The 15,077-nt window shown below is 43.0% G+C and overlaps 1 protein-coding gene across 14 annotated transcripts in view; it reads right to left on the bottom strand.

Moving 5' to 3' along the window:
* Window positions 1-15,077, bottom strand: part of BRSK2 (BR serine/threonine kinase 2) — a 324,688-nt gene that overhangs the window by 105,923 nt on the left and 203,688 nt on the right. For all 14 annotated transcript variants that reach the window (XM_052811057.1, XM_052811058.1, XM_052811061.1 and 11 more), the window contains exon 3: window positions 2,719-2,804. In XM_052811057.1, the coding sequence (XP_052667017.1) occupies window positions 2,719-2,804 (86 nt within the window). The remainder of the gene's footprint in view (window positions 1-2,718; window positions 2,805-15,077) is intronic.

Below are 15,077 nucleotides of genomic sequence, written 5' to 3'. Positions count from 1 at the left end.
CATGCAGAGAGCCACGGTGCAGCTGCATTTCCCCTATGCATCTAGAACTGTAGTCCACAGTCTTACTAAATAAGACAACTCAAAATGCTGGAAAAAGACCTGGAAATCTTAAGAGTTCATAGCTATCTCCATCTCTCCAACCATCTTGGTAAAAAAACTACCAAAACAAACAGAAAATGACTGCTAGGCTAACACACATACGCTAACAGATTATTATTATTTTTTTTTAAAACTCATTTTCAGTGTTAAATAAACTGTGGAAAAGGGGTTTGATTCATGGTCGCATTAGGAATCTACTCAACCAAAGCCCTTTGTCACAAATTAAATCATAAACCAAAAGTCAAACATGATTTGTGAAATGAACATTTATCGAGGAAATACTCCCCAGTGCTGCATCGTGATTAGTCTCCAGCTTCTGAAATATCACCCATAATTCATGAGCTCCTCTGAAACCATGCCACTACCGTTACTGCTGAGATGGCATGCATGATGGAAAGGTGCTGCCACAACCAGAGCGCAATCTCTTTTTTGATGCTGGTGAAAACTAGAGGTCACTGTGTCTTAGTATTTGGGAAAGTACATGTATACACACTCCTCAGCCCCAACACACTTGTAACGCTTCACTCCTCCACAGGCACTCTCTTCCACCTCTTAGATTTATCCAAGGCCACGGCTGTTTCTAATTTTGAACACGGAGGGTTGGCAGAAGCTCTGCATTGTACCTTTTCTTTAAAATAGTGACTAATAAAAAAAGAAATGTAATTAACAGTCATTGGCTCTTTCACAGAGTCAGTGTCTTTCAGCAGAGGGATTCAGTACCTTTGCGGGGAGATGTGGACCTCTCAATCTTACAAGCAGAGGAGCTACAGCACAAAGAAGACTTAGTGATTGTTAAAGGCTAAACAGTCACTGGCAAAGCACGCTTTGGAGCCCAACATTTTTTAGAAGCCAGGATATCCAGATACAGCTTAAAGATATGGGATGCTTCCCTTTTCAAGGTGATTTTCAGTAGGAAGATATTTTCCTGCCAAGGAATGCAGTAATTTTTTTGAAATCTTGGTGTAAGACCATCCCCACTGCTCTGAGCACTACGCATTTTCCACATGGAGCAAAAGAGCCCCCAAGTTTTTTGGGGTAAAGAAGAAGAGCTCAGCTTCACAGGCATTCAGAGCAAGAAGAAAGCTTCAGCACCTCTATAACCCATCCCCTCAATCCAAGTGATGATCATGGCCTTTCTTCTTCATGTATTCATACATTGTCTCCACTGCTCAGTATACTACACCTACCTGAACACATCAGTTGTATGATGTGTTTATGCAAGTGCATATGTGTTTATGCATGTAAAGATAAGATTACACAACATACAAATAAACAAGGATCGCAAAGAAGAATATTCCCTCTCTCTTAACCAAAAGAAAGCCTGGGGCCTCATCCTACCCCTGCTTTAAACCAAAATACAGAGGAATGTACTCTTACTCTTTTCAGGATTAAAGGAGAACTTACTGTCTGTAAACCCTCATTTTCCTTTGCTACCCTTCTGCTGCATGCAGACCAGGCTGTGTTAGATCTGGGCCTCTGTCCTCAGCTGGGGCAAACTGGACTTAATGGAGCTGTGACCATTTATGCCACTGAGAATAGAGCACTCGGCATGCAGCTCAGAGAACAGCTGAGCCAGCCCCCACCCAGTGCCTGCATGAGCTCACTCTGGCAACCACATTTCACTGCGGATGGCAGGCTCTACCCCAAAGGAGGATGGGGAATCCAAAAGAAATTATTGCCTGCTCTACTAAGCTAACCCTTAGGCACAAAGGCCTCACTTCTCGGAATAGGAATTCATTGCTCCAGTAATGAGACTGGCTGAATTGTCCATGAGGAGTTGTTACCTCCACTCAACACACTTTCTTTGGGTAAGCAGTCATTCCCTTCTTGTGTTGTGACATTAAGGAGTGGTCACCAATGGATGGTAGTTTTTAAAAACAGTTTTCATTTTTTTTTTAACCACTCTCTTCTACTTGCAATAACCTGTTAAACAGCTGAAAATAACACTGAGTTCCCTACTGGATTGCCCTTTACCATTTGGAGAACATTGATTTTTTTTCCTGTTGTGCCAAGATTAATGTGGCCTGTTTGTTTGACAACAGATTCAACATATCTAGTGCCCTGTCAAGCTAAAATGACTCTGTGGACAACATCCCTGTCTGCACTGGCAATGATCTGAAAAAAAAAAAAAAGGTTTTGCTACTTTACTCTTACTGCAGAACCATCATATTTCAGCAGCCCTTAAAACCAAAAACTGTTATTGATGGGGCAAATTTAAAATATTGTTAGTAAGAGTTGAGGGTTTCAATGAAAACTATTAGGCAAGGGAGGTTTTCCAAATTATCCACTGTAATGGTCTGTTACAGTTTTGATTCAAAATGGTTCCAGATCTTAAAGGTACAAACCTTTCTCCCTTCTTGCTGTTTGATAGAAAACGTTAGTTTGTCCTCTCTCCTCCATTTTAAGTAGGAAAAGAAGCAGCATATAGGCACAGAGAAGAAAACGAGAAAAGCCAAAGAAATAGGGAGTGTTCCTCCCTCATCCAAGTACCAAATATCATACAGACACCAGATGAAGGTGAAAACACACCCTGCTCCATTTTTTCAGAAACATTACCAAGTTCCAAAACCCTCATCTCCCTCCCTTCCCCTTTCTCTGGCAAAAGCCAGTAATACCTACAAATATTTTTTATTTTCATAAACATCATGCAGCTTTAAAACGTGGGGATGTTCTATCAACTTCAGGATGGCTATTTCCCGCTCCACCTGGAAGAAACAAAAAGAAATAGAGAAGATTAGAAGCTTGGTCTTAGAATACATTAGATATTATCACACATTTTCTTCCCATTTATCCATTTTCCACTCCTCTTTATACGCAGAGGATACAGCAACTTATAATAATGTATCTTATTTAGCACTCACATAATTTAAGAAAAATTCAATTCATTCAGCCTCAGCACTCCCTGCCCTGCAGAACAGAAAACCAGCAAAATGTCAAGGTTGAAAAAAAAGTCCCGAATCTACCGAAGGGAATTAGATGTAGGAGATATATGAGCATTCAAGGCTGTCCCTGCCTCACAATCCAAAGTCAGTGACATATTCTCAAAGTACAGAAACTCTAAGATGTCACTTAGGGCTCTCCTGACCTCCCACAGACACAGGTGTGGCCATGCTGCACTACATATTGCACACTTAATATTAGAAAATCCCCATCCTGAAGAACTTGCAGTGTATGCAGGGGAGACAAAGAGCAGAAGACAGACAGCAATGTGATTTTATAGCTGCAGAACTGAGACACAGAAAGGGAAAGAAATATAAGAAGTGACCTAAGAAGTACAAGGCACAACAAGAAATTAAACTCGATTACTGGAGACATAGTGTTCAGAGCCTCAAGCTTAAGACTGTGCTTTCTCTCAATTCCCAATCTGTCCGAGCATGGGTACTTCTAAGAGCATCTTCAACACAGAGTTAATAAGTTGTGACTAAGTCCGTGTAATTACTGCAAGCCGTGTTCTCACCCAAAATTCCTATCATGACTGCTGTGGTGCTTTTAACTTGAATTTACTAAGGGTATTCATTAGAGATGGAGTCAGTGCAATTCCTAAGCTGCTAGCAAAATTGCTCTGTGCTGCTCAAAGCCACACTGTAACCACTCTGATTTGACCTAGGCTAACTCAAAGGGAGTTAATGTAGCACTGTTGAGACTGTAGATAACTGAAATAAACTCTGCAACAAGACACAGTCTAAGCATTGCACAGTTGGGCAAGACAAATTTCCAGGAATCCACAAAGGCAGGAAAAGGACCTAAAGAGCAAACAAGGACAACTAGGTAGGGTTTTTTCCAGTCCTTCAAATAACTGATTGTCCTGGAGCTGCTATGCTAACAAAACATGAACAAACTACAAAACCATCCCTTAACATCTCCCCTGCAGGGATCAGATGAGTAATTAGGAACTTGCCCCAGTACACCTTTAGCTCTTGATGTCCTTTAATTTCCTGAGATATCATCCTCTGCTAAGCCTGAACACAGACAACTTTCCCTGAATGCTAGTAAGATACTCAGCAGGAAATTAGAAAACAGTAGTTTTCCAGCACTCTGCAGAGGAAGAGGATTTCCCAGCACGTTGGTTATCGCCCCAGATCTCTCTTCCTCTACACCACCACACAAAACCAGCAAAAGCAACTCTCACACAACATCACCCTTGGCCTTCCTCACATATCAGGATGGAAGAAAGGGTGTTTGTACATGTGTCAATCTTAGTCTTTCAAAGACACGTATTCCTCTCTGCAGAGTTAAAAGTCATCTGAGATCCACTTCCACACTTGGGATATCTGGAAATAGCTCCTTCAGAGAAGTGGGGAATGCATGTAAACATGTATGTACGCAGTTCAGCACTGCCAGAACTGCTATGAATTCAGTGATACACAGTACTTGATGGTGACAGCTCTGTAGGCGTAACTTACTCATGACCAGCACTTAGATGAAAGGCGCTTATACAAATAGGAAACGAAAGTTGGGTAGATTTCAACTGTACAGCTATTCCACCAAAAAAACAGGGAGAGAGCTAGTTTATTCCATTTTCGTCTCCTCTTCAAAAAGACCTGTTACTCTTTTCTCTTACAAGATATGCACTGATATTTGCAGAGGGCTTGTTCAGCCCTATAATTTATAAAGTTGGATTTGCTTCAAGAATGAGGAAAAACAAAACAGAAGAAGCACGGACTCCCATAACACCCTTCCAATAGTAAGCACTGAGGTTCACCACCAGCACCATGTACTGCATCTGCTCAGAAACTGGAACTCCAACAAAGTTCCCTTTGGATGGGGGAGACCAGGTATAACATGGGCAATGTGACCATTCCACTAGCTATGGCACGGATCATCCAACCCCGTTCTCCCTCCTGGGGGATATCCTGCCTGTGAAAGATGAAATTCCCTGCAGATGCGCTGTCTAACTGCATCGACGATTCACTTCTGAAAAACCTCTTGGTGGGTGTGGTGGCGGCAACATACATTCAGACCAAATGAGTGATGGATGGCAGCATCCATTCAGGGTCCTGCTTGGTTACTGTCCTAAAGCATGAGAAGAGGCAGTTATTTATCACTACTGCTTGGAGGAGGGCATTCAGTTACAGGACCGCATGGCCTATGTTCTATAAGAGAAAACCAGACCAGAAAGCAAGTATCTCCCTATTACCTACAGATTTACCCTAGGAACCAATTAAAAAGAAATGAACCTGAGTTACTTTACTTTCATAATTTTAACTGTGTGAGTGTGGAAGGTTCTGTGCATATTTTTAACTTCCTGGGAACTAAACCCTGAGAGGAAATAGTTTCGGAGGTCTTGATTTCAACCCCAGGTATGCAGAAAGCATCCGACTTGATGTGCCTGGCAGCATTTTACTACAATGTATTCAGTACAGCGGTGTGTTGCACCACTCCAGCACAAGCAGTAGTCAGCTTTCCACAGTCTGCTACCACTTCTAGCTGTAAACCAAGGACAAAACTAATCTACTCATCTCAGTAAGACTTTGTATAATCCTTCAGTGAAAAGGGGCTTTATGAAGTAGAAGTGTCATTACTGTACTTCTCATAGTCCAGGCCTTGGCCCTGTGTAGAGGAGTGAGACACTAATGGCTGTATGACTTCAAGAACTAGAGATTCCCAGCTCTCTAAACAGCAATCTGATAAAGATCATCCTCAGAAATCTTACAGCAGTGTTCTGCCTCTTTTCCCTTTCAAAGAAAAACAACAGTTCACAAGAACATGCAATGGACCACCTGCTCAAAATTACTACTGCAGTCATTACCGATGGGTGACTCTCCCAGATCCTATTCATTTTTTATACCCCACAGAGAAGCCAGTAATTAATATGGGTTGGACACAAACTGTAGAACTCAATAGTGATTTTACTGATGCATGGCTCAGGAGGACCTAGCAGCCACCATGTCAATAGCAAAGGAGAGGTATCTGAATTCACTGGCAAAATAAAAGAGGCCTGAAATAGCATGCAGCTTTGCCTTCTTCCCCAGAGCTTTGCCAGCCCTCGGCATGCCTTTTTTGCGCATCCCTGTGCTTGCAAGCCACAGAGTGCTGTCCAGCTCAGAGCTGGCAAGGACAGGGGAATGGAGAAACCCTGCAGGGGTGTTTGCTTTAATGCAGATGCAATTGTCAGAAAGCAGGCCAAGCTCAGAATAGCCTGTCTAGGGAGGCTCAGAGTCTGTGATAAACAGGAAACATGGAGAAACATTTGCATAATAGTTAAAAGAGAAAGGAAAAAAGTGAAGCTTTCTCTGTCACACAAACACCAGGTCACATCACAGGGTCGCAACTACAGCCTGGGTTGCCTCATATCATGGCAGGTTACTGACTGTGCAGCACTCCAGCGCCTTGGAGCTAGGGGAAGGAGCTGTGAAAGGCAGTGCAGGGCAAATGGAGACACACTGCTAACTTGTAACCTTGCAGGTGTCAATTAGAGATTTTAAAAATCTATGCAGGAGGCTGATTTGACAGGATGCTCCAGCAATTCAGATAATGACAGAGTGCAACACGGGGGCAACACGACCCTTAGAGGAATAAGGCAAAACTCTGGTTCCCTCTCCTCCCTCTCTACTTCACCCTCCTTCTCCCCCAGAGGAAATCACATCTCTCTGCTTTAAGCCCATCTTGTCACCACAGTTTTCACTGGCAAGAAGTCCTCTGCTGTCTGGCTTTCTGATTCACAGACACACAGGGTGCTAATTCACCTAGAAGGCAAGGAGGGCTGCTTGAGGGAGCCTGATAGTTTGTCTCAGTGATGAAGAAAGTCTCCTTTTCTCTTGTATTCATTTGCTCAATAACAATTGGGTCACCCATAACCCACGTGGTGCTGTGAGAACTTGAAAAATGAAGTGGACAGTCATCTCGTATTACCAGGCTGTATTTTATCTACCAAATCTGTGCAAGCGCTACGCAACGGTCATTAATAGCAGTGTGTCTCAAAGAACACCTACATGTAAAAAGCTGGGGGACAGAAGATGACACTTCTCATTGGATGCTTTGAAGCTCACCAGCAGCACACCACAAAGCTCTCTCTTTCTCCATTGACATCAGTGGCTCCCATATTGCTCAAAACACTGGCTTGAGAAGGAAGTCTGGAGCTGCAGAAGTGGCAAGGTGCAATAAAGCCCTCCAGGCTGCAAACATGTTGTGCTGTTTTTCCTACTCAGAGCAAAATGGTGGAGGGGGATGGGGGTGGTAGGTTTTCATGCAAAAATGAAGCTCTCTAATGTTGACCCTGCTTTGAAGTAATTAAATACTTTTCAGAACTCATGGCTGTCCCTCAGTTACTAGAAACTCAACCAGGACACGAACTTTCTCTGACTGCAGAATTATTTAGACTTGGGATGAACTTCAAAGGATGCGGAGATTTGGATGCTCATTTAACTCCTCAGGCTAGAACTCAGGCTAGAAACCTTGTACCAAAGTACCTACTTCCTCCAGTATCTGACCTGCTGTGCAGTAATTTGCATTTCCATGATGAGAGCCAGAAAGCAGAAAGTAAATCACTGTGTTACTTCACTGAGCTGAAGTGGCAAAACCAAAGGTATCAGATAGGAAGAAACTAATCTCAAGTTCTCTGGAAGTCTGTGTTCCTGACATAACAAAAATACTGCAGGAATAGACCCAGAGATTTTATTAATTTGGTACTTTTGCTTCCATGTTATGTGGGACTGAAATTTAAAAATGGTGAAAAATGACTGGCTTTGGTGAAGACCATCTAGGTCACCTGTTCACTCTTTCCCATAATCACAGAATAAATAGGCTACTCTTGAAATCAGAAGAGAACAGCATTAAAGCAGAAATGGCTTTATATGACAAGTAACTGTAGGCCCAGTATGTCCTGTAGGGTTGTCACTGCGGTGGGGATATCATTCTTCCAAACTCAAGCCATTACCAAATCTTAGCAATACCATGTTATATCAGTTGCATCCTTAATTTCAATGGAAGCATAAATAGAGTAGAAGTGGAAGAAAATCAGGTTTTAAATGATTAAACATTAAAGTATCTTCCTCTGCTGCTCTGAATTTAGTTGATTCTTCACTTAAAGTGGTCTTTCATTACATTTATCCAAAACTTCTTCAGCAGGCCATTATGGAAGCAAATGGAGAACCACAGAATTTGTCCATCTACGGAGAGTATTTCCTGCTGCTACTGTAGCCATTAGCTTCCCATTTCTGAATATACTGAGCCAGATTCAAAATGTACTGAAGTCAACAAAAGACATCAATTGACTTAAGTGGGCTTTGAATCAGACCTTCTAATGATCATTAAGTGGTATCTGGAAGAAAATCTTCTATTACACAATTTTGACTAATTAAATGCTTTAACATAAATTCAGGTTTTCTGCTAAGTACTAGTAATTACAAGAAGATTCTATAAAAAGTGGGTAAATGAGGGGGGAAACTAGACTTAGATCTCCACAGAATCAGGCAGCTAGACAATGCTGTACAAAATACTTACAATAAACAGACAAAATTACTGGAAAGCTGGGCAATTCCTCATTTTATTGAAAGCTCTATTATGGGCTCATTCCACAACAATTTTTGTTTGTATGCGTGCTTCTCAAAGTTATTTCCCCATAAATGAAAATGAAACTAGGTGTGTGTGAGAAGCGAGATGCACATTTGATGTTAAAATTTGCATGTGTAAACTTCTGTATCATGAAGCTTTAGTAGGGCAATTTATTTTCCACAAATTACTATTATAACAGAATGTCAGTTTCTACTTGTCTTTATTGAAACAAGTATTTTTCCATAGTCCCTTTGAAACTGCAACTCTAAGGCTCCACCAAATTTCAAAATTTGGCATAAAGTCTGGTCCTGACTTCAGCTGGGATAGAGTTAATTGTCTTCCTAGTAGCTGGTACAGTGCTATGTTTTGAGTTCAGTATGAGAAGAATGTTGATAACACTGATGTTTTCATTCAGTCAGTTATTTCAGTGTTGTTGCTAAGTAGTGTTTAGTCTAAAGTCAAGGATTTTTCAGCTTCTCAAGCCCAACCAGTGAGAAAGCTGGAGGGGCACAAGAAGTGGGCACAGGACAGAGCCAGGGCAGCTGACCCAAACTGGCCAACAGGGTATTCCATTCCGTGTGATGTCCAATCTAGTATAGGAACTGGGGGGAGTGGGGGTGGGGGATCGCCGCTCAGGGTCTAACTGGGTGTCGATCGGCAGGTGGTGAGCAATTGCCCTGCGCATCATTTGTACATTCCAATCCTTTTATTATTACTGCTGTCATTTTATTAGTGTTATCATTATCATTCTTAGTTTCTTCTTTTCTGTTCTATTAAACCATTCTTATCTCAACCCACGAGTTTTACTTCTTTTCCTGATTTTCTCCCCCATCCCACTGGGTGGGGGGGGAGTGAGTGAGTGGCTGCGTGGTGCTTAGTTGCTGGCTGAGGTTAAACCACGACAGGTATGAAGTCAGCTGAAGGGATACTGTGAGAATTTTCTCAGATATCCTTTCTGCTGGTGCTAATGCACCTCCACAACAGGAAAGGATTCCTGGCCTGGCCTGGCATATTGATTCCAAGGTCTTGAAGTGACGGGGTTTGGATCCTACAGGTCATCTAACCATGGAAAATCCTACCCAGGAACTTCATGGTTTAACTTGGTAGTTAACACCTGCAGTGTTCCACAACGCTCTGCCATTGGCTACCGAGTAAATATGGCACGTAGACTTATCTGCAGCATATGCTTCTTTAAGAAGCATCAGCGCTTCATGCAAGAGACACTGATGGGAGCTGACAAGGAGTGGATTTATTCATTCAGCACTTGAGATTATCTGCTGCCCGGTGGTACACAGCTAACGAGTGACTGACATGCAAGTCTCTGCCAGCAGTCAGCAGAATTGGCCCCTTACACCAGAAGGCAAATAGCTTCCCTGTGCCTCCTGTCAGCTTTGGTGAGTGCCACATCCTGGCTGCCATCGCCGAGTAGTGCAGGACACAGGACACAAACCAACAGCCACTCTGCAGAAGAAATAACCTGATCTTTGACTTGCTTTTCTTTTTCCCCTCCTTATCCTGTTTTTTAATATTAATGCACACTGTGCTTTCTTTGACCCAAAGCAGAATGTTTGCACAGCTGTTTTTGTTTGCTGGGGGAAAAAAACCTAACTCACATGCAGCCAGCCCAGTGTTTATGAGAAACCCGCCACTCCCAATCAGCTGCCACAGCCAAGCCTGTGTGAACACCGGTATCTACTGCTCCAAAGCTGCATGCTCAGTCCCTCTCATGTGAGCAGCCCTCCCTGCCATGCCAGACCTTCAGTGCTCACCCCAAACTTAGAAATTTAAGTCTAGCCACCCAAGCAATGCTGTAAGCAGTACTCACCTGCAGCTTTTGCCCCGTGAAGGACCAACAAACTTATGCCTGGCTCATTTCAGGGATGTCTATGTTAAAGAATGCAAGAGCAAGAAGCCAACAGGCCCTGTGCAGGAGCGCAGGAAAGAAGCGCAATTCATAACTCATTTTCCACCAGTAGAAGTTACTTCTACTGAAGGTAGAAGAAGAACATTTAATGCCTTGTGGGCGGCTATGCTCAGCTACAGAAAAACAGTCAGTACACAAAGAGGAGAAACAAGCTGCAAAATTGAGCGGTATGGAGAGTTCAACTTCAAGTAACACAAGTGCAGAGCTCCTTGTATTATTTGAGACATCATAGATTTAATATGGGCAGTACCAAACACAACAATGGAATGTCTGAGCCAAAGAGTGGGAGGAGGAAGCAGGAGATGCTGAATCCCATTAAGGGAATACAGGCAAGCACAACGGAGGTGGTATAGCACAGCACAGCATAACGTTCTGCCAAAAATGTAGTGTAGAGCTTCTGAGAGCATTGGTTGAGGATACGATAAAGCAGAGGGGTTCCCAAGAGCATCCAGGAAAGGGACTGAGACGGTGAAGTGATGCTGACAGTACCATGGACTAGATCCTTAAGGGAGTCCACCATCAGTAGGAAGACAAATTTAAAAACACAGTTTTGGAAAAGCTTCAAAGGATAAACTCTCCACCATTTCCTACGTGTCTTGGCTAGCCTCCTTCCCCCTCTTCCTCTTTTTCTCCATTAGTCACACTGGCCTCGTTTAGCTCTTTGGCATTGTCTTACACAAATGTCCTTTACACTTTCCCCAAACTCTTCCAGAAGCAATCAACAGGATTGCTGCTGTTTCCTTCTCTACATCTTTCCTTAATGGCCATCTCTGGTTCCCTAAGAAATAAAGCAGGTAACAAATGCTCCAGGAGAGGGCAGAAGAGCTGGAGCTTTGCAGAGGCTGGAGGCAAAATGCCAGACTCCATCCCTGCCTTGCCCTCCTCCACAACAAGCCTAATGACATCAATCATTTCAACGAGTGGAAAACCGATAATATGATTTTTGTTATTCTACTATATTCTCCTGTCCTTCACTTTTGGGTGCCCTTTCACTCTTTAGATGGATATTTGTATGTATTTGTGTATTAGGATCTTGTTTCAACTGAGTTAATAAACTGAGTGAGATACAAACAGTTGATACCTAGAAGGGATTCTCCATCCCAATAGTCCCTCACAGCTGGCAGTGATGGAAGCAGAGGCTGAAACAACCCACAACTCTCTCCTTTGTTTCTGTTTTCTAAATATGCTGCTGAAGCACAATTGCACCTCCCAGAGGGACATGGTCCCAGACAAACAGCAGCATGGAACTCATCCAGGAACTGTGAAAAGGCCAAGGGCAACACAGACTCACAAAGTTCATGTTTGCACTTCGCTTTGCAATAAAGAGGGAGCCTTGAGGGGAGGCCTGGCAGCTGCAGGCAGAGGAATCAAACAGTTGACTTTCTGCCAAACTGTGGAGCCAGCGATGGCATACTCAGGGAGGCTGAGCAACCCTTCAGCCCAGCTCTTCTACCACAGCAGGTTGGCAACAGTTTCTATTGCACTGCAGCATGAACAGCAGCTCCTGCCTGACGTGCACCAGCTCTGCACTAGCACTTCTATGTCCATCCCATCTTAGGGACACTGATCCCAAGAACTACTTATTCTTATCTGTGATGTTGAAATCAGCCTGCTTTGTCCATAAAATAAGCTGTGTCTGACGAGTGCACTTGTCCAGTGTCTCTCTATAATGACATGACCATAACTGGTGTATCTCTATAATGACATGAACCAGCACTTCAGTTCCAAACATCCCTGCCCACTCTTCTGTATGTAGGATTACAACTTTTTAATGCAGACCCACCTCAACCACAAGCATGTCTTTTTATACATTGCAAGACAGGACTGAACAGCATGGGAAATCAGCAGTGACTTCTCAATATCTTCATCTCTGGGCTACCTGTCTGGATCTAGCCAACAGCAGATGGGCTCAAAGCCTGTTACTCTCAGCTCTTTGGTGACTCACATGGCAAAATTAGCTTTATGGACTCAGCCTCAGTCCCAGGTCAGGAGTAAACTACTGGTGGACAGTTAAATGGCTATTGTAAAATCGTCCCCTCCGTACAACTACCACACCTCAGTCCTGAGAAATGACACAAGCTTTCAAGATGATGCTAGCCCTGACACAACAGCTTTGTCCGTGGTGACTGCCACTTCTTCCTTCAGCATCAGGGATACAGCAAAGGTAGCAACACTGGCTGGGAGCTTTCCATTGGGTTTTAATCTGCAAAAGGGTGGCTAGTAAGGCAGGAATTGGAGTACAAAGCAAGAGGCAGAAAGAAAGACGAGAGGAAGAAATAAAATTGCATATTTTCCCTCAGTCTTGAGGCTGCCTGTGCTCACTCCCTCAGGTTCAGCCTGCAACAGAAGAAGTTACAGCAAGACTTGTAATCCCCTCAGTGAAGACACCATCTTCCTCTGTTTTGTACAAGCAACAGAAGCAGCAGAAAATTAGTCGATTGCTGCCATCAGCATCCAGGATCTCTCACAGCTGGGAGTTAAGAGATCAAAGACAGCAACGAAGGAACATTTTGTTTCTCAGTTCCTTTATCTCTGCTCTTCTCATATCCTTCCCATCACACACCAGTCCCTTATTGCTGGAGGTGCTGATGACATCTTGCAGCCTATCAACATCAATATCAGGATCAAAAAACCTCTTGGCAAGGGAGGTTTACAAACAACAGCGTAAAGATAGGCTCTCTAGCACCTCAGAACAGGTGATGATGACAAACCAAGTCATTCCTTCTCCACATTGTCCAAACCTCCTTGAGAAGGGAGGGCTCAGACGTCTCTGGCCATGTCCTTACAGAAGGGTCCAGCATATTCTCTGGAGCTGAATACAATTGTTTTCCACACCTTCATTATATTTTCCAATACATTATTCAGTCTGGTCGGACTTTCAGAAGTACTTAGCATTGGCCTATCTCTTTATCTCAAAGTTCATGGGACTCTTACTACTAAATGAGACCAGAGTCAGCCAGCAATGAACAGCAAATTCCATCTTTTAGTTCTAAGTCCCTAGAGGTGGGTCTTGTAATATGAGGCCTGCCTTGCTATTTATGAATCTACACCTCGAGCATTACTTCGCAGATCCTGCAGTATTTCTGAGCCTTTCTGAGTCCTAATGGTGAATTCTTCAGCTTCACCATAATAAACCATAGCCAAAAGCATTCCCTATCCTAAAACAGATCATCTTTTCCACATAGTGACAATCACTTTGGCAGTATAGAAAATTTCTCCTTTGAATTACCTGTGTCACTCCGAAGCAACCTATATGTTTATGGCAAGTAGTATGCTGCAGTGCAGATGCACCCACCAACACAGCATTATTGCGTGGAGACCAGGAAAAGCAAAGAAATTAAGGCATCTTAAACTTGAGGAAGGTGGTATTTTTATTATTTCTGAAGGTGGTGTTGTGGGTCGTGCATCTTCAGAATAGTCGTCTTTAAGTGCTATTGCTTCCTTGAGTCTATTCCCATTCCTTTGTATCTGCCCTACGCAACACATCTAATACAGAGTTCAAAGCTATTTGGCTTCTGATGAAGAGCAAAGACAGGATGCAACACTTTGTTATGTCAGGCGATAATGCATCGCTAAAGAAAGTGCTAATGACTCCAAAATTACAGAGGAAGCAACAGGAAAGTTCTAACAACAAGAAAATTAGCTTAATTCTCTAAAAGAATGGACTTGGCTGGACATGCTTACTCTAGGTATTCCTGCAAGTGGCAGAGCAAGCATTCCAAAAACAGAAGAAAATTTGAAAATTGGGTGTCACTTAAATCATACCACCTTGGGCCTGTACACTTTGGGATGCTTTGGCACATATATAGGCATCCTCTTTTCACAATCTAATTCAAAATCCCTTGCACTTCCCAAATACTTATGATAACATTTACATGTGCAGATTTAAAAATGCTTGCAAACAATTTGCTAAGAAGATGGCAGGCTAAATTTGAAACCAGCAATATTTGAAATGGACAGCTGGGCTAGATCTACCCCCCTCCCTCCCCAACTTTTCAGCATTTTGTGCCAGAGGTCACATTCATCAATCAGCTGAACCTTGTTCCCAGATGATCGGAACATGCAAAAAACAACCTGTGAATCGGGGAGTTTTCCGAGACTCAGCAATATGGTCACAACAGAGTTTTGGAATGAAAAGGCAAGGGATGCTGTTCATGTCATCCTCTCTCTACAGAAAAGAAAACCAATTACATCTCTTTATAGGAGACATAATTAGCTCCCTTCTTTCATAGAATCATAGGATAGAATCATAGAATCATTTCGGTTGGAAAAGACCTTCAAGATCATCAAGTCCAACCATTAACCATGCCCCCTAAACCATGCCCTGGAGTACCCTGTCCACTCGCTTTTTGAATACCTCCAGGGATGGTGACTCAACCACTTCCCTGGGCAGGCCATTCCAATGTTTGACAACCCTCTCAGTAAAAAAATTTTTCCTAATATCTAACCTCAATCTCCTTTGCCTCAACTTGAGGCCATTTCCTCTTGTCCTATCTCCAGACACCTGACAGAAGAGACCAACACCCACCTCACTACAACCCCCTTTCAGGTAGTTGTAGAG

This window comes from Harpia harpyja, chromosome 16, assembly GCF_026419915.1.
Source record: "Harpia harpyja isolate bHarHar1 chromosome 16, bHarHar1 primary haplotype, whole genome shotgun sequence".
Lineage (NCBI taxonomy): Eukaryota > Metazoa > Chordata > Aves > Accipitriformes > Accipitridae > Harpia > Harpia harpyja.
The sequence above is the reverse complement of the archived record's forward strand: the minus strand, read 5'-3'. Positions and strand labels throughout refer to the sequence as shown.